Raw genomic sequence first — 26,331 nt, 5'->3', positions numbered from 1 at the left:
CCGGAGGGGCACCTTTTCCAAACTTTAAAATGGTTTCCCCTTTCAGAAAAACCACTGGAGTGATCCTTATGCAATTTAGCAGCATACATTCCTTCAGAAGAGTCCGTCATACCTGTAGATTTCATCCAATTCCCCCCCCCAAAAAAACCTATAGATGTTTCTCTTTATAAAAAAAAAATCAAATTGTAAAGGTGTCCAGCACAATAAATCCCTGACCAATTTGTCTGTGATTTGGCAGGCTATATGCACTCTGGAGGCGCTACTTTGCCTAAAGATGTTATCTAATTCTGTCAAAAGAAAAGGAGAAAAAAATCCTCAGCCACTTTTGATTAACGATAGGGGGACTTAAGCTTCGTTTTTCTAAAGCAAATTTGGATCCAGAACTGACTCAGACAAACTATCCAGCAGTCCAATTTCCAAATAAGTGCCAAATCAGGATGAAAACCAAATCTTGTGGCCAGTGCAAAATCTTAATATTTACACACAATGAACAAGCAACAAAGTCTGCCTGGCTTTTTGACCTGAAGATTGGATTATCTTGTACTGTTTAGCTGAACCCCAGAACATTTAGTACTTAATTATTTGATACAAAATCATGCTCCTAAATGCAAATCTATGAGAGAAAAACAAATGAATCTGCAATGTTAATGGGAATTTTTATAATTTTTTTATGCACAGAAACACAAATTTGAAGCCAAACAACATTGAAACCATCTTCACACAATTTATTGAAGGGGCAATATGAGCAAGAAGAGTTCATTGCATTGTTTTAATGATAGAATCTTTCTCAATTCCTGATAAAGACATCACGGGCAAATATACCTGTATTGTGCTTTTTTATGAGGGTCAAATAGTCCAGTAATTCTCTTCTGTACAAATATACAATATTTACATTGCTGTCCTATGAAATATGTAGATTTACAATAAGGATGTACGGTAAACAATAAAATTTAGAAGCTGCAATATGATTATCACATAACTCTGTAAAACATAAACTATGGTTTTGGATATTCCAATCCAGAGGAATTCCCAAATATTATTTAGCAATATACTAGAATTTCAATGGGGAAGATGAGGCATTGTATCACATGCAAGTTGGAATGTCGTAATGGTCTTAGGAGTCAAGTAACAGGTAATATTTCAAAACCCAGTGCACTATGATATAGGGTCCCTTGCATGCAGAAGATTACTGAGTCAAATATATTCTAATGCTGAACTAAAGGGGCTGAAGTGGAGCATGTTGCACATTCATCCAGAACTTCCACATGGTAAAAATAAAGAAGTCCACCTGGGATTCAAGAATAAAGTTTTATAATCCTTACAAAAATTTCTTACTCCTTTGTATGTCTTTCATATTTAGTACATATTCTGAGCTGCGATACCCAAGGGTCAAGGGAATGCTTTAAGCACAATTCTTAATTTCTGTTTGGAAAGTCTCAGCCTTCTTTCCCTCGTTCTTGAGAAATGAACAAGGCCACCCAAACTCTGCAAATCTATACAATTAATCTGGATAGAAGAATTTGATATGAAGGATTTATTAGTCCAATATTGTTCTGCTATCGCAGACTTCTTTTGAAAGCAGTAAGCCTCTTGAATGGGCTGGGCACACATCAAGTGAGAAACTCAAGGCTGAGATGCTCAATGAGAAATCTTATCACTGTTGTCTTATGACGTGTTTTCCATCCTTTCCCAATTTCAGCAATATGCAATACAACTCAGTTTATCCACTGGACAAAATGTGCTTGCAGATGCATTAGACATTGAAATGTATAGCACAGGGGTGTTCCCTAAAATGGTACAAGGCAAGCAATAACTAATTTATGTTAACATCAAATAACTCTTGGTGCAAGCAGAACACTATCACTTCAGCTATTTGGGGCAACAATTGGCACAACTGTTTTATCCATGTGGTGGGCTGCCAAGTAGTTCATTCATCTCATTGCAACACAACTATAATTTCAGAAGATTAGAAGTTATGTCAGAGATCAGATAGTCATGATTGTTTCACACTGTCTTTCAGTAACAGTCATTTTCTTGAGCCGCAGTGGATGCTGTCACGGTCAAGAATGGACACTTTATAATAAAGTGAGCATTTATTCTTTTCAGCACTATCATATTGGCAAGTCATTTGGACACATGCTATTTTCTTCAGTAGTATCATTCCATTTCTCATTATTGTATGTTGAAAGGAATAGGTTTTCTAGCTGTGCCAGGAATTCTTCAGCGATGAAACTATTTGCCACATTGCCTAGAGTCTTCCTCATACACTCCAACAACTAGTTTCAGATTGAAGAAAAAACAAACAAACAAACCAGCATTGAAGCAACATTTAGGAAGAAAAGCCATCACAAATCTATTGGTATTCCTTAATCCGAACACCTTGAGGGCTTGCTTTATATATGTTAGCACTAATTGAACTGTATCTGACTACTTACACAGATCTTTCATTCATTCAACAACTGGCTTCTGTTCAAAAAACTGTCACAGCAGTGAATAATCCTACAGTGTGTTAACACATTTGAACTTTAAAATCTACTAGCACGTACTATTATTTATATGTGCAACTTGTCACAAATGTTCATAATTCTGTAAGTATCCTTTACCAAAATCCATGCAAAAGTGACCAAAGTAAAATAACCTCTCTAATTTGCTAGCATCTCTATCTACGGCCCAAGAAAAATAATTCCACACAGCACCATCTATAAATTTGTTTTTCACTGCCTATGTAAGACACCCATAATACGATTAAGAGACAGGCACCTCAAAATGATGCCCATGACAGGAAAACATCCTATTTCGTAGCCCATCTTCAAATGTAACAATTAAATCAAGACATTTTTACGAAAACTTTTTGAAACCCATTTGCAAAAACCAAAACAACAAGCCACCCTGAAGGCAAACACAAAACATCAGTAGCCAACAAACATTAGTTACGTTTGGGTAGCTTTTGCATATGCCTGTTGCTTTCAACCCAGTTCCACAAATATTTAATATTTCTATTATAACTAGACAAGATTAGACTTCTTTAGGTATTTATAGGCAAGAAGCAAAAGTATTTACGATTATTACCTTCTGCAGACAGGTCAAATCTGAATCTCTATGGAAGATTTTATCCATGGGCACCCAGCTGTTGGAAGAATATGACAACACTGTATCAGTCGATATATAAAAACATTCTGTATTGAAATGCAAATACAGTAATTTGGAACTGGCTTACTACAAGATTCTGAAATGCAAGCTGCCACACACCTATGAGACATCCTGTATTTTTCAATTATCCATCGTGTTTTTTCCAGTACTAATTCCCATTTAGGTTCTTCCAACATCTGTCCCACTTCAAACTTGTATGGCAGGCCTGCAAGCCATTAAAACATATTATGCATGGAGTATTACACTTCCTACTTTTTGACATGCGTATCTTAAATTCCTGAGAAGAGCAAAAGTTTTTGCACATAAAACAACCATGTACTGTCAAGAGTGAGCCCATTTAGCCTAGTTGTAGCCTGAAGAAGCTTCAATCTCAGAATTAGGTTTAACAGCAATATTTTGTTGAGTAGAAATATTTGTTTGAATGCAAAGACTCTGATCTGAAGCACGGGACAACTCCCATTCATTCAAAGTGCTCTGGACTTCTATTTCTGAAGTCCTGTATCACATGACAAATGTCTGTTTAAGCCAGGCTCCAGGGCTGATAGGAGTTGTAGTTCAACATATCTGGAGGGAACTAGGCTGTTTCTCTCCTTCTCTCTCTCACTCTCATATGCACAACATTTTGCACATGTAAACCTTCAATGGTTGAAATTCACTTTTCCCCCTTCTCTTTCCACAGCAAGATAAATCTGCATTTTCATTTATGATATTCAAACTGCAATTGTCCTCATGCTCAGGATATCTGCTAAGGAAAGCTAAGGAAAGCATAATATCAAAAGAGGGATTTCAAGACCAGCTTTGTCACTGAGAGATTAAAGACTAGCTTTGGCACTTTTGAATTTCACCGTATTCCATATGATCAGATTTCTATTTTTAAAAGATTTATTCTTCACAATTATCAAAATTGCTTTGTGAATAATAATATTTTATCAGATTTTTTAAAAAAGTGTTCAGGAAAAAAGTGCTTCCTATACTTACAGCCTCTCAGGCATTTCATGGATACTGATGAGGTTTCCCCCCACTTATAGGATAAGCAATAAATTGCAGCATAAAGGGAAGTTGTATACAAGTAGAAAGAAGGAGCACAAGGTTAAATAGTTGAGCCAGATTTAATTGTAACAAGACCTAGTGTTCAGGGAATAGTTTCAAATCTACGTGCTTTCTCCACCCCCACCCACGTGCATGAATTTCCTTCCCTACCTGACCCTTCTATCTACAAGTGATCACTATTAACTCTAGTTAAAACAAACCCAGGAGTGTTCTTAATCTACTGTACCTTTCATCATCTGGGTAGAGGGGGGTGGGGAATTTGTATGCAGGAGGTGAGTGCGAGGAATTTTTGCAATCTGAACCCGTAAATTCTGATTCTATTGTTCCATCCCAACCAGGCCATGGAATGTTACACAAAGAAGGCAATATCCATCTACTGTTGAGAAGATTCACTGCAGTCAGTGAACATAAGTTACTTAGATTGACTAATCTCAACAATTCCACTCTAATGTTGGTTATCACCCAAAAACATTCATCTTCTTAACAGAGTGATTCAAATGAATCCTTGATTCCTGATCACCTTGTGCTATTGCTTTTTTCATTTCTTAAAAGACACCCTTACCACAACCCCCTAAAACATGCAGTAATTGATATCCATGAGGATTAACATTATGGTCTCCATTCCAGTAAAACACCCCCATATTATTTACAGTGCAAATCTTATATTCCAAAAGTTTCTAATCCTAACCATGTCTACACAGAAGGAACCCCTGCTGGATCCAATGGGACTTACTTGGAAGTAACCAGCGTTAGGGCTGCAGCCCATTGTAGTATATTTAGTCTGTCTTTTAAATTATATATGTTATTTCCCTTGTCTTACCAATCACCGAATTTTTCCTCTTTCAAAATGTAACTTAAATGATGAAGATAGGAAGCAGACAGGCATTAAGAATAATTTTTAAAAACACTTACGATAGGATCCATCAGGACTGGTCTCATCACTGATTACCAGACAAGTAATCTGGGAATGCGGAAGAGGGTTATTTCGATTATAAGGACTTATGATCACACCAACAAACATTGACCCACCTCTGGAGAAATAGCTCTGTATGGAAAGATATAAAAGGGCAATAATTTTATTTTGTTTAAGTGTGTGTCTATGAAAATAATAAATAATGCAATGCAAACTTGCTTTCTGATAACCCCACATCTTACAATTAGAAGTAGTCACTTTAAAGTAAAGGGTCAATAAATTATTTGGATAATACTTTGAAATATTATAATTTACATCATGTCTAGTTTTCCTTTGCTCAACATCATACACCCGGGGAGGGGGGGTTGTTACCTGGTATTTTGCCTGGGTATCAATATCTCGTATTGAAGGATTAGGGTCAAAGGCAGGGTGAGAATGATACCACCCAATAATACTGTAACCTCTAGCAGCAAGTGTCTCCGATGCCTGTGTTTGAGATACTGGGTCCATCTCACACTGCAATCCTGTACTGATGCTATTGCACGGTTCTGCTGCGCAAATCTGTAATGAACCAATCAGATTGGAGGCCTTACAATTCCGTGGTGGTGTAGTGTTTGATTCTTGAGGACAATACACATAGGGAGCAATCCGATAGAGCAAAATCTGCTGGGATGAACAGGGCTAGGATCAAGCAGAAAGCAGCCACCTGAGCCAGGAGGTTCTCAGGGTAGTCAGGCTATGCTGACATAACTCCTCACCCTTGTGTTCCAGCAAGAGATACGCTGGCATATTTCCCCCCAAGCCTGGCTGAACTTTAAATGGCATGACAACAGATTACAGCAAAAAGGGTGATATAACTCAAATACTATCTTAAAGGCTTGTTTCCCCTCTGCTACACTTATGCCAACTCAGCCATATGTAGCCCTGCTCCTGAAGAGTTTAAATCTGGTATACTTTTCACCAGCTTCACTCACACCTTGCTTTGAACCAGCTTCTTGGATGTAGGATTGCTCCATTGTTCAAAAAACTAGCAGCTTCCTGAATTCCATACTGACTACAGTAAAAGTATTACAAGGATATAGTAACATGCTTAAAGGATACTTATACATGGATGCTGCAATGCCCTTTGGGGTGCATCCAGTCTACTCAAAGATGCCTTGATCATAAGAAAATCCTGTTTCCCTCTAATCCCTCTGAGCACATGAACAGGTAGTAAGAACTGGTGCTTCTAATAGGCTGGTTTAATGCCTATTGCACTAACTAGATCAAGGCTGTTTTGTGTTTATGTTGATTACTACAGGTTACAAGCATATTAAACCATAAATATTATAACAATGTCCCAAAGGAGCAGATAAAACAACAACAAACAAGAACAATAATAATAATGTGTTTTTTTTAATAAAAAAATCTGTAGTGTTTCATAAAAATATATTCCTTGGAAAAGTAGATGGGTCTTAGCTGGTGCTGAAAGGGCACTACAGTGAGCACTAGCCATTCTTCTCAGATGAAGGGCATTCCACATTCAGGGAGCCATCCCAGATAAGGCCTGCACTCTCATGTTACAGAATTTTAAACATGCATGATACTTACTTCAACTATTCCATCGGCTTCAGAGTATCTTCCACCTAGCAGTCCTATTACTTCTGCCATTGAAACATGGGCATGCTAAAGACATAAGAAAATATCATTTGGATATCTTAAAGAGTTCTGTAGTGAGCATATATGATAACCCCACCTACCCACACCCTGAAACCTCTTCATACCTCTGCTTTATCAGCAATAATTACACAGATGCTGCATTTAGACCCAACCCTAAACCGTGGTTTAGTGCTATGTGAATGAGCTTTATGTACTCCCTACTCCCTCCCTTTTCCTGGGGCTAAACCAGGTCATTACCTAGGCATTTTGGCCAGTGCTGATAAAAAATTGTCAGGTGCTCCCATAAGGGACTGTGAAGATCAAAAACTACACAGCCATCTTTACTTAGTTAGTGGGAAAAGCACTAAAAAGCAGCCTTGAGGCTCCAACAGTTACTTATGGATCAACAACAGATGAAAAAAGCAAAAATACAAATATTCCCCCATTTCAGCAAGAAAGATTTTACTTTTCCTTTGTAGAATTTACTTTTCCTTTGTAGGTGGTTATATTAACATTCTAAGTTTCTCTTCTGGCATGACTAATCACACATTATACTGCATTATACTGTTGTGCAGCAGCATCACATTTATGACAGCTTGTTCCCATACCTGCTTAGAGATTATCTCAGGATTATCATCTTCTACAGAAACAAGAAATTATGGGCTGTTACAGCCATCACCCATGGCTTAGGTAAGCCAAAAAAAAAAAAAGCTTAGCCAGTTAAAGGGTGCGGATTGTATAGCAGTAGTCTCAACAGCAGCAATATGGAGGGTAATTGTGGTTTTGGCATGGATCAAGCCTTCCCTTTGTGCTTTGAAGGAACCAAACAAATCAGAAAAGTGGTTATAAAGTACAGTCAATGCTTGGTTTGCGACCACCTCCATTTGCGACCGCTTCAGTTTCTCACCACCGCGGACCCGGAAGTGTTTACATCCGGGATCTGCGGCGCTCAGATGCGCAGAAACGATCTGCACAGTGCACACGTGCGCAGAAGCGCTCTATTGGTGCTTCGCGCATGCGCAGAAGCGTGCCTTCGGGGAGCGACTGGCTCCGCAGAACGGATTGCGGTCGCAAACCGAGGTACCACTGTATAGTTCTTACCAGGTCCATGATGAGAAGTGCCTCTGCAGCTACCGTTACTTGGAATGGCTCCTGAAAAGATAAAAATGATAAGGAAAGCCTGCTTAAGTAAACAAAGGTGTGCTCTTGCTTATTTATTAACTCATACTTACTGGTTTTTCTTCTGTGAAGGAACAGCAAGGGATCAGCTGAAAGGGATCAAATGAACTATAAAATGAAAGAAAATTGCTCTGAAAATATACAATTAATAAAGGGGGGAAATCATTTTTTAAAAAAAATAATCACATTTTTTCTATTGTAGTTTTAAATACTATATACAAAACTTGCAAATTGTTTGAACTTGTAGACTTATGTGGTAGTTTTTAAGAGTCACAGGAGTATCTCCACATTTGTGAACTGCAGTTTGGGCTCAGTGAAGTAGTACAATGTAAGTGCTGCCGATAGGCAGGAGTCATACCGAAAGTAACATAAGCTACTTTTTCTAAAATATATTGTAGGCATATACAAAAATGTAAACCTTTTGGGCTGCCTTTGTCCTTTAGATGCTTTTGGTGGTTTCAGCTTCTCCTCTTCTCTCCTCTTAGCTAGATCCTCAGCAGAAAGGTGCTAAAAACAAAACATCTTGATTAGTTAAAACAGCTTGAAGTTCAATCAGCGGGCTTAAGCACACTGAACCTCAGTTGTCCTGAATTTAGTAGGTGCCCATAGCTGCTGTCACTGTAAAGATGGGGCTCAGGAAACCAAGACCAAAAGTAGCTGTTCTGTTTGTTTTTATAGAAAGCTGGAAGAATTTCCTTCACTTTTCCATTTAGTGTTCCAAGTTCAAGCAAACTATGAAACAGCATAAGATTTTGTCACTCCACCTCTAGCCTTCTTTCCTACTTACTACATAATGCTTCTGTTAAGACCACTGGATGGCTAAACTGAAAGGTTCACCTAGTTCAGCAACTACAGGTAGATGTTCTAGGGAAGCTTGTGAAACAGGAAATACGGCCTCTCAGTGGGATTTGACGTTAAGAAGTATACTGGTTTGGAACACAGAAGTCCCATACCCAAGTATTTTATCTCCTATTTACACGAAGATTTTTCATTCACGAACTTTAGATCTATTTACTTATGCTACTGCTGCAACAGTTTATTCCACACATTACATGAATCACTTCGTGATTTTGCCTGTTTCAAACTTACAGCATATAAATTTCATGGATGACCTCTGGTTCTGAACTTTTGGTCACTGGCTCTTGAATCATGTTTTAGGACACAATAACAAAATGATCAAGGAGCTGGAGCAACTTCCCTACGAAGAAAGGTTACAAAATTTGGAGCTTTTTAGTTTATAAAAAAGGCAAGTAACGGGGGATGTGACAGAGGTCAGCACCAGATTTAGGGCTCACCCGAAGAGGCTCATGTTGTTCCTACCTTCATGCAATTTTGGCATCAGGCAAAGGTTTTCTTTATTTTCCCTGACTTCTCAATCTTCTATCCTTATATTTTGCAATATTTTAATATTTTTACTTAAGTCTAAATGTTTGTAAGCCACCCTGAAACCTCAAAGCTTGTGTAACAGTTACAGCTCACATAATTAAATAAAAGCGTATCACTGCAGGAACAGCTTGACTTTCACGAGGAGTTGAAAAATATTAGAAAAGTTTAAAAGTGATGTTACCTCAAAAGTCTGTCCTTCCAAATCTTTGGCATCACACCAGTTTCCCCAGGGGTCTCTGACGCGCCGTCTCCTTGTACGCTGCGGCAAACAGAAACACATGTGCAGGTCTGTTCAAGGGCATAAAGTCAGCAGCATTTGTTCACATTATTGTTGTGGAGTAGCAGAATGTGGATTGGCATGCTCACAATAAGCTTCTGAATACAGATCACTGGTCTACTTGGACTGGTCTGAACCTACTTTTTGAACTTGTGTCAAGGTTAAGCCATCAGCCACCTGGGCCCATAGTGAACGTTGCCTTACTATACTCCAAAATGTGGGCCAATTCCAAGCTGGCAACAGATAGTGTAGTGACATGCTTTATAAGAATTAAGAAACCAGCACTGCCATTTATTCACTCCATAAAGCACAGAATCCAGTACTTCTGCTTCTATGCACCAATCATTTGCAAGGTTTCTACTTATGGTAGAGATACTCAGTGAAGTTCAGTGGAGCTTTAACAACCCCTGAAATTATATGCTGAATCAAAGTAAAAATGCATCTGATTACAGCTGCTGGACATACACATAAGCACACACCTTGCATATACAGTACATTTCTTTCCTATTCACTTGATTTCTTAAAAGATGGTTTATTTGGTTTCAGTCAGTGAAGTGAAGTGCACTGGATCCAAAGAGCCACTTTTTATGTATTTGACAAACATTCTTTCCTGAAAGCAATGTATAATTTAAAAAGTCCCATACCAAAATAGTACTATGTGCAGAACTCCAATACATAATTTATTTAGCCCAGAAAGATCTAAGCAATGTTTGTGAGAAAAGGTACTCTAGTTTGCTTCCCAATCAGAAATACTATAGTAACACTCTGCAGGAATGTGATCAAAAGGCAGTAAAAGAAGAAATGTGGCACATAAATTACATTTCCATCCTACCATAGACTGTAGACGCTGCACAAGCTGATATGCTTCTATAGTGTCTTTGCCTTCTCTGGGTCGAATTTTGTCAACTTGCTGTGGTCTATTATATATCGCCTGCTCTGTAGAAATGAGCAAGAGAACTAACTCAGATGCATAAGAAGTGAGCTACCTGGATGTCACAAGCAAACGATGGCTTTACTCTTGAATGTCTTTGAATTCTAATCACCAAGAGTTAAAGATAAATTGTTTAATTGTTCTTCACAACATGAAAGCCATGACATGTGTCTCACAAACAAAACAATGATGCCACCTAATGTTTAGCCATCTGAGCCAACCAAGCCAAACAACAGCAGGAAAATTAAGAGAAAAAACATGAATATCAGGTGGCAGTGGCATTTAGGCCATATTGAACGATACACTATTTCAGCAGGTGTCTCTTAGCTTCCATTCACTGAATATATAGTACCGATCCAATTATTTCTCAAAGCCTTAAAAGAAAAGAAAGAAAAGAAAGGATAAAGGGTTGTCCTTTTTTAATATGAAAAAAATATTGAATGGCTTTATCCAAAAACTAAGCTAGGCCCAAATGGTGTAGATCAGGTGGCTGGGTCCTTCAGGGACATTTAGTTAAGTATTTTAATAGACACAGTGACACTTTTGCAGTGTGAACTAGCATGCTGCTTGTTCACAGTATGCAAACCATAGTTTGTTTAGAAGCATTATTTAATGTGACAAGCAAACTGGGTCACATAATGGCAGAGCTTCCCCTTGCCATTCAATTATGTTCCATTCAGCTACGTTCAGTTCTTAGCTGACCCAGTACAACTCCTTCCTGTGGTTCTTGGGGGGATCCATTTGACCATGACTGGAGGATAGGTTTGAGCTTAAAGCTTTGCTTTTTGTTCTAGCTTTCCCACAGACGAGGAACTTGAGTAAGAAGAGAGGGAAAGGAAGGGTTTGTGAAGCCTATCAGTGGGGAATGGACACAAAAACAAAACTACATGTAGATTCTGAGCATCTATGCAGGCAGTCAAAGGATGTTAGCTGGCCATAGCCTGCTGCCATGGCAACAGATCTAACACTTAGGAGGACTAATCATCACCTGTCCAAGAAAGTCACATATTTCTAGACACCACTACAGCCATGGTAACCATAAGAACAGGAATTATATTAAATAGTAGTCCCTTTTTTTTTTACATAAGTGTATTTTTTAAGTCTGGTGTATAGGCTGCAACATAGAATAAAAGGACAAAGGATTAAATTAGAATAAAAGGACAAAGGACAAATAAAAGGATTTGGGGTAAAATTTATAATTAAGAGAAAGTTAAGGATTGCCACATGGCACCTTCTGGACTAACTTCTGCCTCAACCAACAACCACACTGGTCATGTTTTCCATCTCTTTCTGTTCAGAATTTTACAATATATGTTTCTAAATGTGCCCCCATATGCTTTCCATGGCCCATTTGTTTTCTGGTTTTAGCTTCTATATAGTAAATGTGTTCCGATAGAACTGATGAACATTACAAGCAATTGTGGAGACTCTTGTGAAAAAGCAGAATAAAAATATAAAACTAAATGAAGAGACTGAAGTTTTCTTCCTACCACAACCAAAGTTAATTGCTCCTATTAGCTCCAGGTATGTGTGTATCCGTCCTATACAGTTAACATCCCCACAGTTCTTCAGCCCTGGGCGTACTGAAGTCTTGTTCAGATATTTTGGTTTGATTCTTTCCCTATAATAAAAGACCACCACAAATGATAAAATAAAGCATTACCTGGGCAATTAAGTTAGCAGCATTTGATATTTATTGATGTATCCCATTAGTGGGAGTAGTAGGAGTCCATTAAACATGAACCATTCCACTCATGCAGAGATTTGCCCACCTGGGTCAGAAGTCATCTCTCATGGGCTAAGCCAGAGCCTTATCTCCCAACTCCCCATGAGCCAAGTATTAACAAGTGGGCACAGCTGCCCACCTATCCATCACCTCATGTCAGATGTACCATTTTTTACCAAATGCTTTGAAATCCCTGAAGGTAAAGGCAATGCATTATGTGAGCCCCAACAATCAGCTACTTTCCTTGTCTTGGTGTGTGCAGGGCTCCCTTTCGGCTCAATCACATTTTTTTTCATGACTCATACATGACATCATATATGACACCAGGTGTAGGACACATGGCTGTGGCTTGGCCAACACAACCTTATGGGCCAAATGACGAGGGTCTGGCAGGTTCCCTACTTTTGGGGCTAAGCAAGCCAACAAACAACGTGTGTAATTTTGAGCTAACCCACCCTGGTCAAGCTCCAAAGGAGAAAGATACAATCAACCAGCTGCAGTCAATAAAGGAACTGGCTATCACTTGTCTAGAAAATGGATTGCACAAAGGAAGGATATTAAATATCCACAGTTGCTTTGCATACATTCCCCTTACTGTATAATTTTCCAATAGGCTTATATTGCTTACCATTGATCCAAAATATAGTTTCTAATTTTCAGGTAGCGCTCAGGTGTTTTGGCTTGTCGTCCCACAAAAAATTCTGGTATTGCCTGCTTTTCTTCTTCTAGCACGGTTTGCCTATCTATTTCTACTTCTTGATCTGGTGGCTTGAGCTCCTCTGCATCTATCTGATTCTCCTCTTCCAGTTGATTGGAAGGATGGAAAAGAAGACTGTTTTCAGTGAAGTCTCTCTGTTCTCTGCAATTCTCTGGATGAGGAAACCAATCGGTATCATCAGAAATTCCTTTCCCATCACATTTCTGATTTTCTGAAAACATGGTTCCATGACCACCGTTTTCAGAGCATGACATTGCAGTCTCTAGACTCTCAACTGTGCTCTGCTCTGGCTTTGGAATGTATCTTGATGTTAACAGAACTGAAGGCATGTGTCCAGCAGAATCCAAGATAGGCTCTGTCCAATTGCTCTCTCCTGATGGACTTTTTGGAATATCTAATAAATCAGACTTTCCAGCTTCTTGCTGAGGTACATTGCAAAGTAGCTCATCCACCTCATCTGTAATGTCTACTTCCTCGTCATCTGATAATTTTTCAATTTTCACTGCATTTAGATTAGGGTCTGCCCGACCTCTTAAGAGTGCCCATGACACCACCTTCCCTTCATCATCCTGATTGACGCTGGGAAGAGGAACATTGACATACTGCTGCAGTTCCACTTTCTCTGAGCCATCCGTTTTTGCCTTAACAGAGAAGTACATTAAAATGAGTTAAGTATGACAAAGTAAGAAAGTCTAAATGAATAACAGTAGCTAAAAAGAGACATCTATTAATTTTAAGTCCTGGTTGTTTGTTTATTTCTTAAATTCCCTAATAAAAACTGGACCCTCTTTCAAAAGACCTTTAATTTTGCCAATTTTGGTGAATTTCCCCATAACTGCTCTATTTTTAAAATGTGTATGTACCCAGATAATGACATTCACAAGGGAAATATAAAGCTTATCAAACCAAATAATAATATGAGTTTCTATCACAGCTTAGCATTTGCCAGCTAAAAACTTATCCAGCTGTTTTTGATTGTGGGAAAAAAATTATGTGTTCCTTGCTTCAGACTTTAAGAAGCCTTTATTTAGTAAATTTAGTAGGACAGTATGGTGATGTATGGTAAGAGTCCTCCTCTTATGGACCTCAGCTGCTCATGTCTGAGCAAGGTTGATAGGGAATAACCCTGTTGATCTTTGTCCACAGTGGACAAAGAACAGTAGAGTTCTCCCTTAAAGTTTAATCAAATTTAAAAGCCCTTTTTGAAAAATGCAGGTTGGCCAATATTACAGGAAATTAAACATGAAAGCAAAAATAATTTGCTGCGGGAGACTTACAAAGCAAGGTTCAAACAAAGTAATCCCTTTTTAGTTATCTGTTGGCAAGGTTTGCTACTAAGTCATTCTGTCAACTGAAAGTTGTTATATGAAGTTTACCTTGTTCTTAAAGTACTGCCTTGCAAAGCTCTTTACTTGGAGAACATTGCGACTTCCAATCATCATGGCAATTTTTGTCCATCTTCTGCCAAATTTAGCCTAATGGAAAGTAAACATGACTTTAGCTCTTAAGTCAAAACAAATCAATTTAATATATCATATGAAGCTTCCACTGCTTTTTTGACCCCATGTAAGTTAAAAAGGTAAAGGAACCCCTGACCATTAGGTCCAGACGTGACCGACTCTAGGGTTGCGGCGCTCATCTCGCGTTATTGGCTGAGGGAGCCGGCGTACAGCTTCCAGGTCATGTGGTCAGCATGACAAAGCCGCTTCTGGTGAACCAGAGCAGCACACAGAAACGCTGTTTACCTTCCCACCGGAGCGGTACTTATTTATCTACTTGCACTTTGATGTGCTTTTGTTACTTGCTTACTAAAAACCTTTTTCTCTCCCACTCTGTGGCAGCTTTTTACCAAGAGAAATGTGTTAAGATAGCAGCTAAGAGTTTTGAGAAAGTGAAGGAAAAGTACTTGAGCCCATGGCTTAAAAATCCCATTAAGTAGCTAGGCACCTATACCATACATGAGTAATCCCACTTCATCTAAAAATTAATGTCAGCTTGCATAGGAATCTCATCCAGCATGAAACTATTTTAGTATTAAAGTTCTTCAATAACACTTTGTTACAATTTAAAACAAATAACACGCCATACAGTACAACTGTATCTTAAACACTTTTAATTACTTGAAGAACATTGAGATTTCCACTTCTAAGGGCATTTGCTACTTTTTAAAACATTAACCACAGGAAAAATTTACCAGTCCTTGTTCAAATAGTTCTTTTTCTTTCACTGTCCACTTTAGCGATCCACTAGCTGATTTTGTAGGTGAGCGTATCCTTACATAAAAAATAAAGCAAAATGCCTTTGTGTGAAACAAAAAGATGCCAGAAAACAGTATCTAAATGTACATTATTATTTTTAAATTAATCTCAATCACTAGAATTAACATGCACATAAATATACTTGGAAACTGGGTATAGGCCTTTTAGTCAACTGCCTAAATAGAAAACTAGATTATTATTATTTTTAAAAAAGTGGGAGGTGGGGTCAGGGTATGCAACAAAGAAAGCAGCATTAAAAATGCAATTATTGCAGGGTTTTTTTAAAAAAGCATGCTTGAGTCCTAAAGGTATTAGATATTCAGTACAATCACTTAATTCTTAGCCGTGACATTAGAAGTACATACGTTACTTTTGCTTCTTTCTTGTGGCTGTAAAGTACAAAGCAAGACAAATGCAAGTTTGTAAAGATAGTGAGTCTTTTTAACACAAATTCCCCCCTCTTTGAAATATTACACTCTATATTACCTTTTTGTGCACTTTTTATCACTTTCCTTCAGTTCATGCCAAATTTTTTCTGGAAGGGATTTGCTAGATAGATAGTATCTGGAATTCATTAAGGATTTTCTAAAGTACTGTTAATGAGGTTCTTTGCATGCTACTCTTTTCATAATTAATAATTTATCATACCAAAAATCTGTAACTGCAGTCCAATGGACTGTAGGTTGTAGTAAATGGATTAGCTATAAACTAACTGCAAAACCAGCAGAACATTATTTAATGCAGAGAAATACAAAGGTCAGAAGTCAAACTACGTCCAATGAAGCTTACTCCCTATTAAGCATGTCAACGATTAAAGTATAAAGCCAGAAAATTGATACCAACTGCGCAACTTTCAGTAACAGTTTGCAGTTCAACAGACCACTCTTCTTCCCAGGCAGAGAGGAAAAATGGTGACAACAGTTTATTTACTGGGACAGAGCAACTTTTGCAGCAGTTGTTAAAGCTCTTGGTGCAAAACTATGAAGCACGGGATGGAGCGATGCAGAAATTTCTGGAACAACAATGGGATATCAGCTCCGCCCAAGGCACGATGGATAACAGCAACAATCGGGGGAAAGAAAGACATAATATCTTACGAGGACAGGAAGAAGCACCACGGTCAGAATAACTGCCACACAAAGGAAGAACAAGGATATAGTCCGAGTTCCTTACTTGCAGTTTTATAAATCATTTAATGTGTCAACACGAATAGAAGTTATTAATATTGCAGTTGTATAAGGGATTATTATTATGACTGGAATGTTAGTGAAACTAATACTGTAAGATTTAGGAATGCAGAAATAAAGAAAATCATCAAATCTAGCATGCGGAGGGCCACTTTATCTAAATTATATAATTTGGTATTTAAATGATTCGTATTAATAATTGTATTATAAATTGCTATTGTTATAATGAGGCTATTATTGGACTGTAATTGAAAACAAATAAAAAACAAAGGACTACTCAAAGGACACAAAAACCTGCTGACTGAGCCATGTTAATTCATCAGACCTTAATGACCAATCAGACGCAAGTAGAAGGATAGAAACAGCAAGGCTCTCTTGTTAAAGAAGCCAGAGGTGTCTGGCACCTTGGTGATTAATGAGAGTTTCCATCAGGTAGTCAGGGAGCAATTTCTAATCACGAAGTGTAGCCTATTGATTATAATCCTGCACTACAGCTTAATTTCTTACTGGGGTGAGGATTTTATTTTGTCATGCTGATTAATAAGTAAAGGATACTCTTCTTCCAACAACATCTTCTCAATGGCAGTCCTGTTTTCTTCACTAATTGTGCTATCAAGACTCCATGGCTAGGAGAAAAACATAAGTTATGGAACACTTGTTTTATATATTAATTCCAACATCAACCCCAGAAAAGAGGCTTCGCATTTTCAGGTGCAGAGCTGAACTGAAGAAGTAAATTTTCAAGATCTCCCAGGGAATTCGTGGCAAATAATGAATTTGAAAGATTAACAGAAATTTCAAGTGCACCAATAATAATATTTTTTATTTATACCCTGCCCTCCCCGGCCAAAACTGGGCTCAGAGCGGCTAACATCAAGTGTATAACACATTAACATAAAGTCAGGCAATCAATTAAAATACCTACTAAAAACAGATCAGGATCAGAATAAAATCCAATCAGATGGCAACCTGCAGATTAGGGTTGGAAACCTTAAATGCTCACCAGGCCCAACTGTTTGTGCTGAATTTATATGGGCCTGTGAGAAAAATTGGGAGGCCACTTTCATGCAAGTTCTTATGAAAAGGGAGAGGGAGTCAGACTGAACCCCGACCAAAGGCCTGGCGGAACAGCTCCATCTTGCAGGCCCTGCGGAAAGATGTCAAATCCCATAGGGCCATGGTCTCTTGTGACAGTGTTCCACCAGGCTGGGGCCACGCCAAAAAGGCCTTGGCCCTGGTCGAGGCCAATCTAATCTCCTTGAGGCTCAGGACTTCCAAAATGTTATTTATGGACCGTAAGGTCCTCCGTGGGGCATACCAGGAGAGGCGGTCCCGTGACTTTCTTAAAAACTATGATAAAAGAACATGGAAAAGAATTTCAATAAGCATATTGTAAAGAACATAGGCATGACACCTCTTTATATTTCATGGCTGAAATCTGGAGGTCCCTTGTCATGTACAGATCAGCAATACTCCTTGTGCAAGCACTTGAACAAGATCTATGTACAGTATAGAAAATTCAGGTTGCAATCAGCTGTTTTACACAGCTAGCTGGGAACACAGATCATTCAAAGACTTCAGTATGTTTCCATGGAGCAGCACAAGTTGTATTTTTATTATGCCCTTTGAATCCCAACTTATTTTTGAAGTGATTATGATAGAAAGACCTATTAAGATGTCTTCAAAAAGATGGACGTTCACTCAGAGTTAACAGTCCATTTCATAGTTCACTTACAAGACCCATATCAGTTCGCCAAGTTGAATCAAGGTAATGATCTTGGAGTAAGCTGGATGAAGGATTTTCATAGCTTCTGAAATGAAATAAAAAAGTCACATACTTTAAAAACTGATCCTCTCAGAAGCTGAAGTTCTACTAGCATTTTAATGATTGGTAAATGTCATATGTTGCAATGCTTCAAAACCTTGCACCCAATCCTATACCTCCTTTGTGCTAGTACAAGAAATAATAAATTTGAGGTGCAAACCGTCTAAGCAGAGACCATTTTAACCTATTATATGATGTACCCATATGATGCTTTACCTCACAATTCTCACAAGTAGGAAATCAAATCCTGAGACTCAGGAAGTGTTTATTTTTAAGAATAAGTGTTCCCTTTGTCAAATATATGGGAGGCAAAGTGATATACATTAGAGGAACTAATGTAATAAGTTCATACTTATTCCTGTGGCACCTGTGCTACAGACAGATCCATCTAAATGGAAAGAAAGGAAGGATACTGATTTAAGCGTTTTTGACAGTGCTGTGAATATGCATTGGTGTGTGTCAAAATTAGGAAGGAATTATTCTAAGTCAGCAGTGGCTAACCCACCACTGTGCTTACACACACTGAAACCCTAAGTGAAGTGTGCTTTTTGCATTTCATATTCCTCTGATCTTGCTGCTTTCGAAGCTCCCCTCCCACGAATTATGCATGCAAGCAACTGATGGCACTCAATGCATCTAATGAAGTGAGACTGAAGTCCATAAGAACTTGTGCTATAATAAATCCATTAAATGTATTCAAGGTGTCAGAACTCTTGTTTCATTTCTCCTCCAGAAGATTTCCAGGAGAGAAACCCACCCACCAGCTGTCAGGTAGGTCAGGTCAGAAATTACCAGTACTCCTGTGGAGCTCATTCATGTCATTCTCCTGGACCACCTGCACACTGTTGAGGGGATCATCACAAGACCCTACAAGTGTCCCTATTTTCCAGGGACGGTCCTGGATTTACAGAAACCGTCCCGGTTTCGAATTTGATCCCAGAATGTCCAGCTTTTCCTTAGGACATCCTAATTTAACTAGAGAAATGTTGGGGGGGGGTATTGACACTTCCTCGCCTAAGGGTGCCAAGCAGACCACTCTCTGTCTTGCCTCCAGAAGAACGGAGAGGCATGCCTTGCTCTGGTAGCATTCACACGAGGAACACACTCAGGTCAAAATATAAATAAAAAATCCTTCCAGTAGCACCTTAGAGACCAACTAATAAGAATAAACGTTCTCTTGCTCCTTTAGGTTGACTTAACGGCCGCGGCTACGAGGCCAGAACAAGATCTGAGCAATTCCATAAAGATACAGGAGGAGAAAGAGGGAGTCCCACCGCGAAAGACCTCTGCCAGAGGCCCAGGAGCTGAGGCTACAGAAACCCCCGGCCAGGCCCCGGTCAGAGCCATGGCTTGCCTGAGGCAGTAGCCGCCGCCAATGAAGGGGCTGCCGTTAGGAGCCTGGCATAAACTCACGGGGCCCGGCTGAAGGCCCGAAGCCTGCCTCTCCCTGCACTCACCCCGGCTCCGCTTCCCCGGCGCCCCCCGCCGTTGCGTCCCCCTCGACGTCCACATCGAGCTCTTCCACGGCCTCCATGCCGACACCCGCCCGCCGACGCCGCAGCCGCCGACACCGGAAGTCGCGGGAGCAAAACAGGAAACGGGGCTTCCAAGGCCGGCCCAGGGATTGCGTTTCAACCATAGAGAATTGCGAGCATGCGCCGCACAAAGCGGCGAAGCTGCGGGCGCCCTTCCTTTTGCCCTCAAGCTCTAACGTGGATGGCGAACTTGGCGGGGGGGGGGGCAGTGCGCGGTGGGAATAGGAAGAGAGCTTGGTAGGAAGTGGATTGCGATGGGAAGAGAGAAGCAGCTGGGTAAATAGAATCGAGTATGTTCTTGTCTCTATACACACACACACACACACACACACACACACACACACACAGTACAGTAGTTGAATGACAAGGGGAAGCTTCCACAATGAAAACGTAAAAGGGAAAGTGGGAGTGCTCGGGGAGAAATTAAAACGGGATAAAATGACCTCTTCTGGTTGCAAGCCATGGATATTGATCAAAAGAAAAGGACAGAAGTTAAAGGAGAGCTCTCACCCGTGAGAAAAGTAACATTCAGGTCCTACTTAGAATTCAGTTAAAAATACGTCTGTCACACGCCAGTAGCCACTGCCGATGTTAGATTTTTGCCCTATTCCTTGGTATAGGAGTTTTATAAAATGCACGCATTTCGCATATCCTTAACGAGAAATTTCATACCATTTACGACAAAAGAGAGGACTGAAATCATAAATGTGGGAGTATCTTTTCAGCTTATTAACTATAAAGTTGTTGAGGTACCAAGAATTGTGTGAGAGCAGACAGCACCTCAGCTGCCTTAAATGGTGTCAGCATGACTCAGCTTTATCCTGATTAAGCCTCTTCTGAGCTTGTTGAAGGAATAATGGGACCCAAATTCCATAAATAAACAATATAGCAGGAAGAACAGGTACAATGATCAAGTAAAAATTTGGTTTTATGTTTTTTTGTAAATTGTTTTGAAGGTTTTTGTTGTTTTTGTGATCTAGCAGTGTACTGTACAAATTTTATGAAATAAGTAATACTCTAAGTGTTCTCCATCCTTGCTTTGTTCAGACTTCTGCCATTGCTTAAAACAGTCTTGTATGTTTCCCCTCTTCACTTACAGTACTTTCCTTCTTCCATTCCTCAGCTACCCTATATGAGAGAGATAATGGATGTGGACCCCACAAATTTTTCATAGTATGTTCCCATAGAGTGTTTCACTCCTACCATGTACTACACACTTTATCTTAGCCAAAAGGCCGAGAAGCGATGTTTTACCTTCAACATGAAGTTCCAGATTCAATGCAGTAATTCAGATATTTTATTATCAAGCAAACACCCATATATAAACAACAACCATAAATTTAACCTTCTCTAACTGAACAAGCTAACTGACATACCTTCTCTTAAATTTTTATTTGTTTTAAAGATACAATAACATATAATCATGAGGGTATGTGTGCAAATGGGACTACAAAATAGGAGAGGAGAGTAGGCATGGAGGGGGGGCTGTGTGAATGGGGGTCCCCATATGGAGGGGGAAGCATGGACATAGGGGGAAATGGGTGAAATTAGGTGCAAAGTTGGGCTGCAGAACAGAAGAGAGTATCTGCTTCAAAAATATAGTTGGGAAGGTGAAATGGAGGTTTAGCAATTGCATGGGGTGAAAAAGGAAATAAAAAGGGGGTTAATATGGGGACACTGGAGGTTGCCAAATGGAATGAGCTGGGGGGCAAAACCATGGGTGTAGCCAAGAGGGGGAGGGGGCACCTCCCTCCTTCCCCCCCCCCCGATCAAGTAAAACAATACTGTATAAATACTTAACTAATTAACCAATCATGTCAGTTCTGCCCCTCCAACAATGTCCTGCCCTCCCTAACAAAAATCCTGGCTATACCCAGGTAAAACCCTCCTAGTACAGTAATATCTGTAATCCCAACCACACCCCGAAAAGGTTATGTCCAAAGCAGCTAATATCAATTGTAATAAAACAGCACGCAACAATAAAACATCAAAACAAATCAGGAACAATAAGAGATAGGCAGGTGATCTAAAACTAAAATCTAAATGCCAAGCGGTAATCGAACTGAATACATTTGAAGAGCAAACCAAAACAACACTCGCAAGGAGGGAGATAGCTTAGCCCCCACCCCACCCCACCCATGGAATAGCGTTCCATGTGCTTGGAGCCATTACAGGAAAAGGTTAAGCTTTCCATGACAGTATTTAAGTACTAGCCTAGTATCTGTAGGCAGCATGGAATTGCATGCAGGCAAGTGAGTAGGCTTGAGGAGGAGAAGAGATGAGGGCCCCATTCCTCCTCTGTGCTCAGAATAGAAACCAAGTGCGCTAGCAGGTAAGGGAAGCCCTGCCTCTGTAGGAATGCAGAGAGGGTTGCTTCAGGAGCAATGAAACACTTCTGCCAACTCCTTCCAGTGGACAGGCTGGTTGCTTTTTTAAGGCTAGGACCTATAGTGGGCTTGTTTATAGGAACCCTCCCTCCTTCAAATAAAAATAATCAAGAGATCCAACCACTAGACACCAATAAGAAACAACTTGTGCTTCTTACGTAGTTTCTTCTTAGCACATTTATCTTATCAATAACATTTTCTTTTTCAAAAGAGTAACAATTTGAGCCTGGCTTTCAGTAGGGCTGGATTCTGCTACTTGAAGTGGAGTCTTCTTCAGGCTATTTGTGGCCTGTAGATTTGCTTTACCCCCCTCAGACCAGCTGACCAATGCGCTCACACAGTTAAAATGACCGGCTTTGCAAGCACAATGCAATGGTGTGTCCTTATTGTTGTCCAGAGCATTAATGGCTGAACCGTTGCTCAAGAAGAAATGTATTAGGTCGCTGTGTCCATGTTCTGCTGCAAGATGTAGCGGTGTCTTCCTCCAAATATTTTTGTCATCAATATTTTTATTCTTGCCAGCAGCCAGAAGGGCCTGTAGTATCTCCACATTCCCATTGATGGTGGCATAGTGCATAGATGTGCATCCGTCCATGTCTTTTGCACCAAACCTGGTCTTCTTCGCTAACAGTGCTTTCACTGCACTAAGATGACCTCCCATGGCTGCAAGATGAAGCGCTGTCTTTTTCTCCTTGTCTGTTGCGTTGGAGTCAGCATTGTAGTTCAGCAGCAGTTCTACCATAGCAGGATTTCCTGCTTCAGCAGCAAGATGCAGAGCTGTCTTTGCCTGCTTATCCTTAACATTGACATTAGCCTTTCGTCGCAGCAGCTTTTGCGCAACTTCCACGTGGCCTTTATAACTTGCAACGTGCAAGGGAGTGAGCAGTTCTTTAGTGACCGAATCAATTTTCGCACCTCCGTCAATTAATAAGTCAACTAGCCCTTCCTTATTGTGCAATGCGGCCTCGTGGAGGGGGGTCTGATCTCCCTGCCCGGCAATGTTGGCATCCAATCCTTTGCTCAGGAGCATCTTTGCAATGGAGGAGGCTCCAGCTTGAACTGCCAGATGTAAAGCACTGCTTGAGTCTGGGGTCTTGTCCTTCAGGCTCGCTCCCTTTTCAATGAGAACTTTTGCTGACTCGGTCTTGCCCATCTCGCACGCCACAAGCAGTGGCGTGTACTGCGCTTCGCCGAGGGCGTTTTTGTCGGTACCTTTGTCAATTAAAGCTGCTACGATGCCATGCAGGTCCTTTTGAATGGCTTTAAAGAGAGCTGACACCATCGTAGCCGGCGACATGCCTTTGGAATAGTCCAGCAATAGCTTGAAGAGAGATTGACTGTTGCTGTTAAAGGCTACATCAATGATGCTGGAATCTATGTTGGCTCCAGCTTCCAGGAGAACCTGGACAGTCTTCTCAAACCCTCGAGACACGGCATAGCCCAAAGCAGTCTGTCCCCTCTCATCCTTGGCATCCTTCAAAGCACCATTCTTTAGGATGGCTTGCAGCAGCTCACTGTCATCTCTGAGAGCAGACATGTGCAGGAAGTTGTGTTGGTTCTTGTGTCGCCTCGCCTCTTCTTTCAGGATGCTCTTCAGAACATGGGTGTGGTGGTTCTGATGGGCCAAATGAAGTGGGCTCTTGCCTTCCTGATCCAAGGTGTACATGTTGGCACCCGATTGGAGCAGCATTTTCACAGCTTCGCCGTGACCTCTCTCAGCAGCTCTGTGTAGCGGGGTTCTTCCTTTCTTATCCTTAACTTCCAGCTTAGCTCCTTTGCCAATTAGATAATCAATTATTTCTATATGCCCGTGAGCCGCTGCAATGTGTAGGAGGGTTTCATCTTCAGAGTTTACTGCGTTAATATCATTCTCTTTTAAGATTTTTTCTAAATAGGAAAGATTACCTTTAGCCACAGAATCAAAGACAGAAAGAGAATTGAAAGAATTGTCTTGGGATTTCACAGCAGCTGAATCCTGTTTTACTTTACGTTTGATCTGAGTCAGCTTTTCTGGCTTAGCTAAAAGCTGTCTGGGGCTATCCTTCTTTTCTTGGTGAGGATCTTTACCCTTTTGAACCCACCCTTTATCTTTCTCCAGTAGATACCCTATCAGTTGCCTTCTGGCATCACCAATTCTTTCATTCACATTGCTGACATAACTCCTCATGTTGTTATACAGCTGTGGCTCAATCTGTTTCAGACATGGATAAAAAAAGAGCCTGCAAGCTCGCTCACCTTGAGAAACCAATATATCCAGGACCCGGGAGTTCTTTGCAGTTCTTGTTCTGTAGTAGGATAAGACCATTTTTTTCTCCGGTGTAAAAATGCCATGTTCTATCAGCCAGTTCAGAAGCTGATCAGGGTTCCTTATGCCATCTACAAGTTCGTTCTTTTTAGTTCTCAGTACTTCTGTGGCATAGGGATTTGTGAACATGCCAGCTGAATACATGATGTGTTTAGATTATGCACCCGCAATACATTAAACATGCCTTTGAAGTTCAGCATTTAGCATGAGAAAGTGCAGATTGTTACATAAGCTTGCTCCAGTTTCTGCCAACAAATATTCTGGTGGTCCAACTGGAAATCTCAGCGACAACCACACACACAGGGGGGAAAGGGAGAGTATAAACTTTTCACCTTTCATTGTGCAATGCTGTTGCCTTCCAATCCTCTTTTCTATTCCTTAACAACAGACTGGAGTTGACGAATTTAAACAAAACAAAACTCAGTAAAAGTATTCCAGTAAAAAAATGGTTGCATTGCAAGAACTTGCAAGATAAAATCGGGAGGAAGTTTTCAAAGTTGGTAGCTAAGCTGTTGATGGATAGAAACTTAAAAAAAAAAAAGTACTTGGCATGTGTGACCCATCTGTCAAACATGTCAGAAGAAAAGCAGCAGGCTAGTAACTGTTGCTATGTAATTAGCCTTTGTGTAACATTAAGATAAAATTGTATACCCGTCAGTTAGTTACACAGAGGCATATCACACAGTGATCAAAAGCTGCAGGGCAAGTAGCTAAGAATGAGTTTAATGTTTCAAAAAAAGAGTAGATCCCGCATTTATTTTATTTATTTAGAAAAATGCATAAGCCACTTAAAAAAAATTTTTCCTAAGGAATGTATATACAACAATAAAACTTTTCAGACAGCAACATAATGGCATGCTATGAAAGGGCCATATATGTGAAACATGAAAGAAAATCAAGAACTAAGACATTTATTTTACCTTTCACAACATGTAATAATTTAATCAGTACTGTGAGCTCATGGCGTTTTGATAAAGGCAAATTCTCATTGAAAACACATCTGTCCTCGAGGAGGAATTTTTTTTAACAATTTAGGAATTTCCATTAAAGCGATATGGGCAAATTATAATGACGGCTTCTAATAAACAGAAGATTAGCAGAACAATCCTACATAGCAATTACACTGGGAGTAAAGTTACATCACTGCTATTTTATATTTATAGACATATTTATAGTCTGTCCTCTCACAAAATATCAGGGCAGTGCACAGCAATATAACTAAAAAAATTTTTTAAAAAAAAAACATTAAAAACTGTATGGAATAATCATTAAAAGAACTGGCTACTCAAAAAAAAATGCAGACAACTACATAGGTCTGTCGGCAGCATACTGCTAAGCAGGTAGGATGGCTATACACATGCAGCCCAGGAGTAGAAGAGAAAACACACAAAAGAGAAAATTCAAAAATAGCATAAAAACAGAAAATAGGCCCCCAGCATCTGTGAACACATAGCCACAGTGAAAAGGACATGCTTTTGAGTGCTGTGCCATTCTTTTGCATGTTGCGCAGGGGTGTATTCTGATATATCCCCACACAACGTATAAAAGAGTGACACCGCACCCAAAACCATCGGGCAGCAACAACTTTGCTCTTTCTACCAGTCACCCAGCATCCCTCCAGGCAGGGGCTCCATTTTCCTTACGCTGCTCACAAGCGATGCTGGGGTGGGGGTGGGAACGCCACAGAATGGGATGGCACAACACAGAGTGTCAAGCTCAGAATTAGTCCTCCCCTCCCTTTGGTAACTTCACAGATAAGAATTAACGAGCAGTTGATAGATTTATAGTCCTTTTATTACAGCTTCATGCTGCTGTCACAAAATACACAGCTCTCCGCAAGGAGGGCAGTTCCTCATTTGCGGAGGA

At 40.0% G+C, this 26,331-nt stretch overlaps 2 protein-coding genes across 4 annotated transcripts; both read right to left on the bottom strand.

Moving 5' to 3' along the window:
* Nucleotides 1-650: 650 nt before the first annotated feature.
* Nucleotides 651-25,061, bottom strand: MYSM1 (Myb like, SWIRM and MPN domains 1). Of its 3 annotated transcripts, none has more exons than XM_060276871.1 (20): nucleotides 24,798-25,061; nucleotides 18,149-18,224; nucleotides 16,969-17,039; nucleotides 15,713-15,790; nucleotides 15,592-15,615; nucleotides 15,163-15,241; nucleotides 14,345-14,443; nucleotides 12,879-13,609; nucleotides 12,015-12,145; nucleotides 10,426-10,529; nucleotides 9,498-9,575; nucleotides 8,349-8,437; nucleotides 7,984-8,038; nucleotides 7,853-7,903; nucleotides 6,704-6,778; nucleotides 5,486-5,674; nucleotides 5,113-5,245; nucleotides 3,250-3,355; nucleotides 3,070-3,127; nucleotides 651-2,276 (listed from the first exon to the last, which is right to left on the bottom strand). In XM_060276871.1, the coding sequence occupies exons 1-20, from the start codon at nucleotides 25,037-25,039 to the stop codon at nucleotides 2,112-2,114; spliced, it is 2,634 nt and encodes an 877-aa protein (XP_060132854.1). In that variant the 5' UTR covers nucleotides 25,040-25,061; the 3' UTR covers nucleotides 651-2,111. The 3 variants fall into 3 exon arrangements, with proteins under 3 accessions (XP_060132854.1, XP_034977272.2, XP_060132855.1); XM_035121381.2 differs by lacking the exon at nucleotides 24,798-25,061 and adding an exon at nucleotides 19,696-19,797; XM_060276872.1 differs by lacking the exon at nucleotides 15,592-15,615.
* On the bottom strand, nucleotides 21,915-24,798 carry LOC118088143 (CARD- and ANK-domain containing inflammasome adapter protein-like). The gene has a single exon (XM_035121382.2). It carries the CDS (start codon nucleotides 24,607-24,609, stop codon nucleotides 22,339-22,341), a length of 2,271 nt encoding a protein of 756 aa, XP_034977273.2. The 5' UTR covers nucleotides 24,610-24,798; the 3' UTR covers nucleotides 21,915-22,338.
* Nucleotides 25,062-26,331: the final 1,270 nt, after the last annotated feature.

Source organism: Zootoca vivipara, chromosome 7 (assembly GCF_963506605.1).
Source record: "Zootoca vivipara chromosome 7, rZooViv1.1, whole genome shotgun sequence".
Taxonomy (NCBI): Eukaryota; Metazoa; Chordata; class Lepidosauria; order Squamata; family Lacertidae; genus Zootoca; species Zootoca vivipara.
This window is presented reverse-complemented; position numbering and strand designations above follow the sequence as displayed.

Excerpts from the sequence above, each read along its gene's own strand:
- MYSM1 (XM_060276871.1), bottom strand. The coding sequence starts at position 25,039 with ATGTTTGACAGATGGGTCACACATGCCAAGTACTTTTTTTTTTTTAAG. Across the intron at positions 17,040-18,148 it reads GGCGAACTGATATGGGTCTT|CCATGGAGTCTTGATAGCAC; the intron begins GTAAGTGAACTA and ends TTTTTCTCCTAG. Across the intron at positions 12,146-12,878 it reads AACTATATTTTGGATCAATG|GGAAAGAATCAAACCAAAAT; the intron begins GTAAGCAATATA and ends CTTTTATTATAG.
- LOC118088143 (XM_035121382.2), bottom strand. The coding sequence starts at position 24,609 with ATGTATTCAGCTGGCATGTTCACAAATCCCTATGCCACAGAAGTACTG.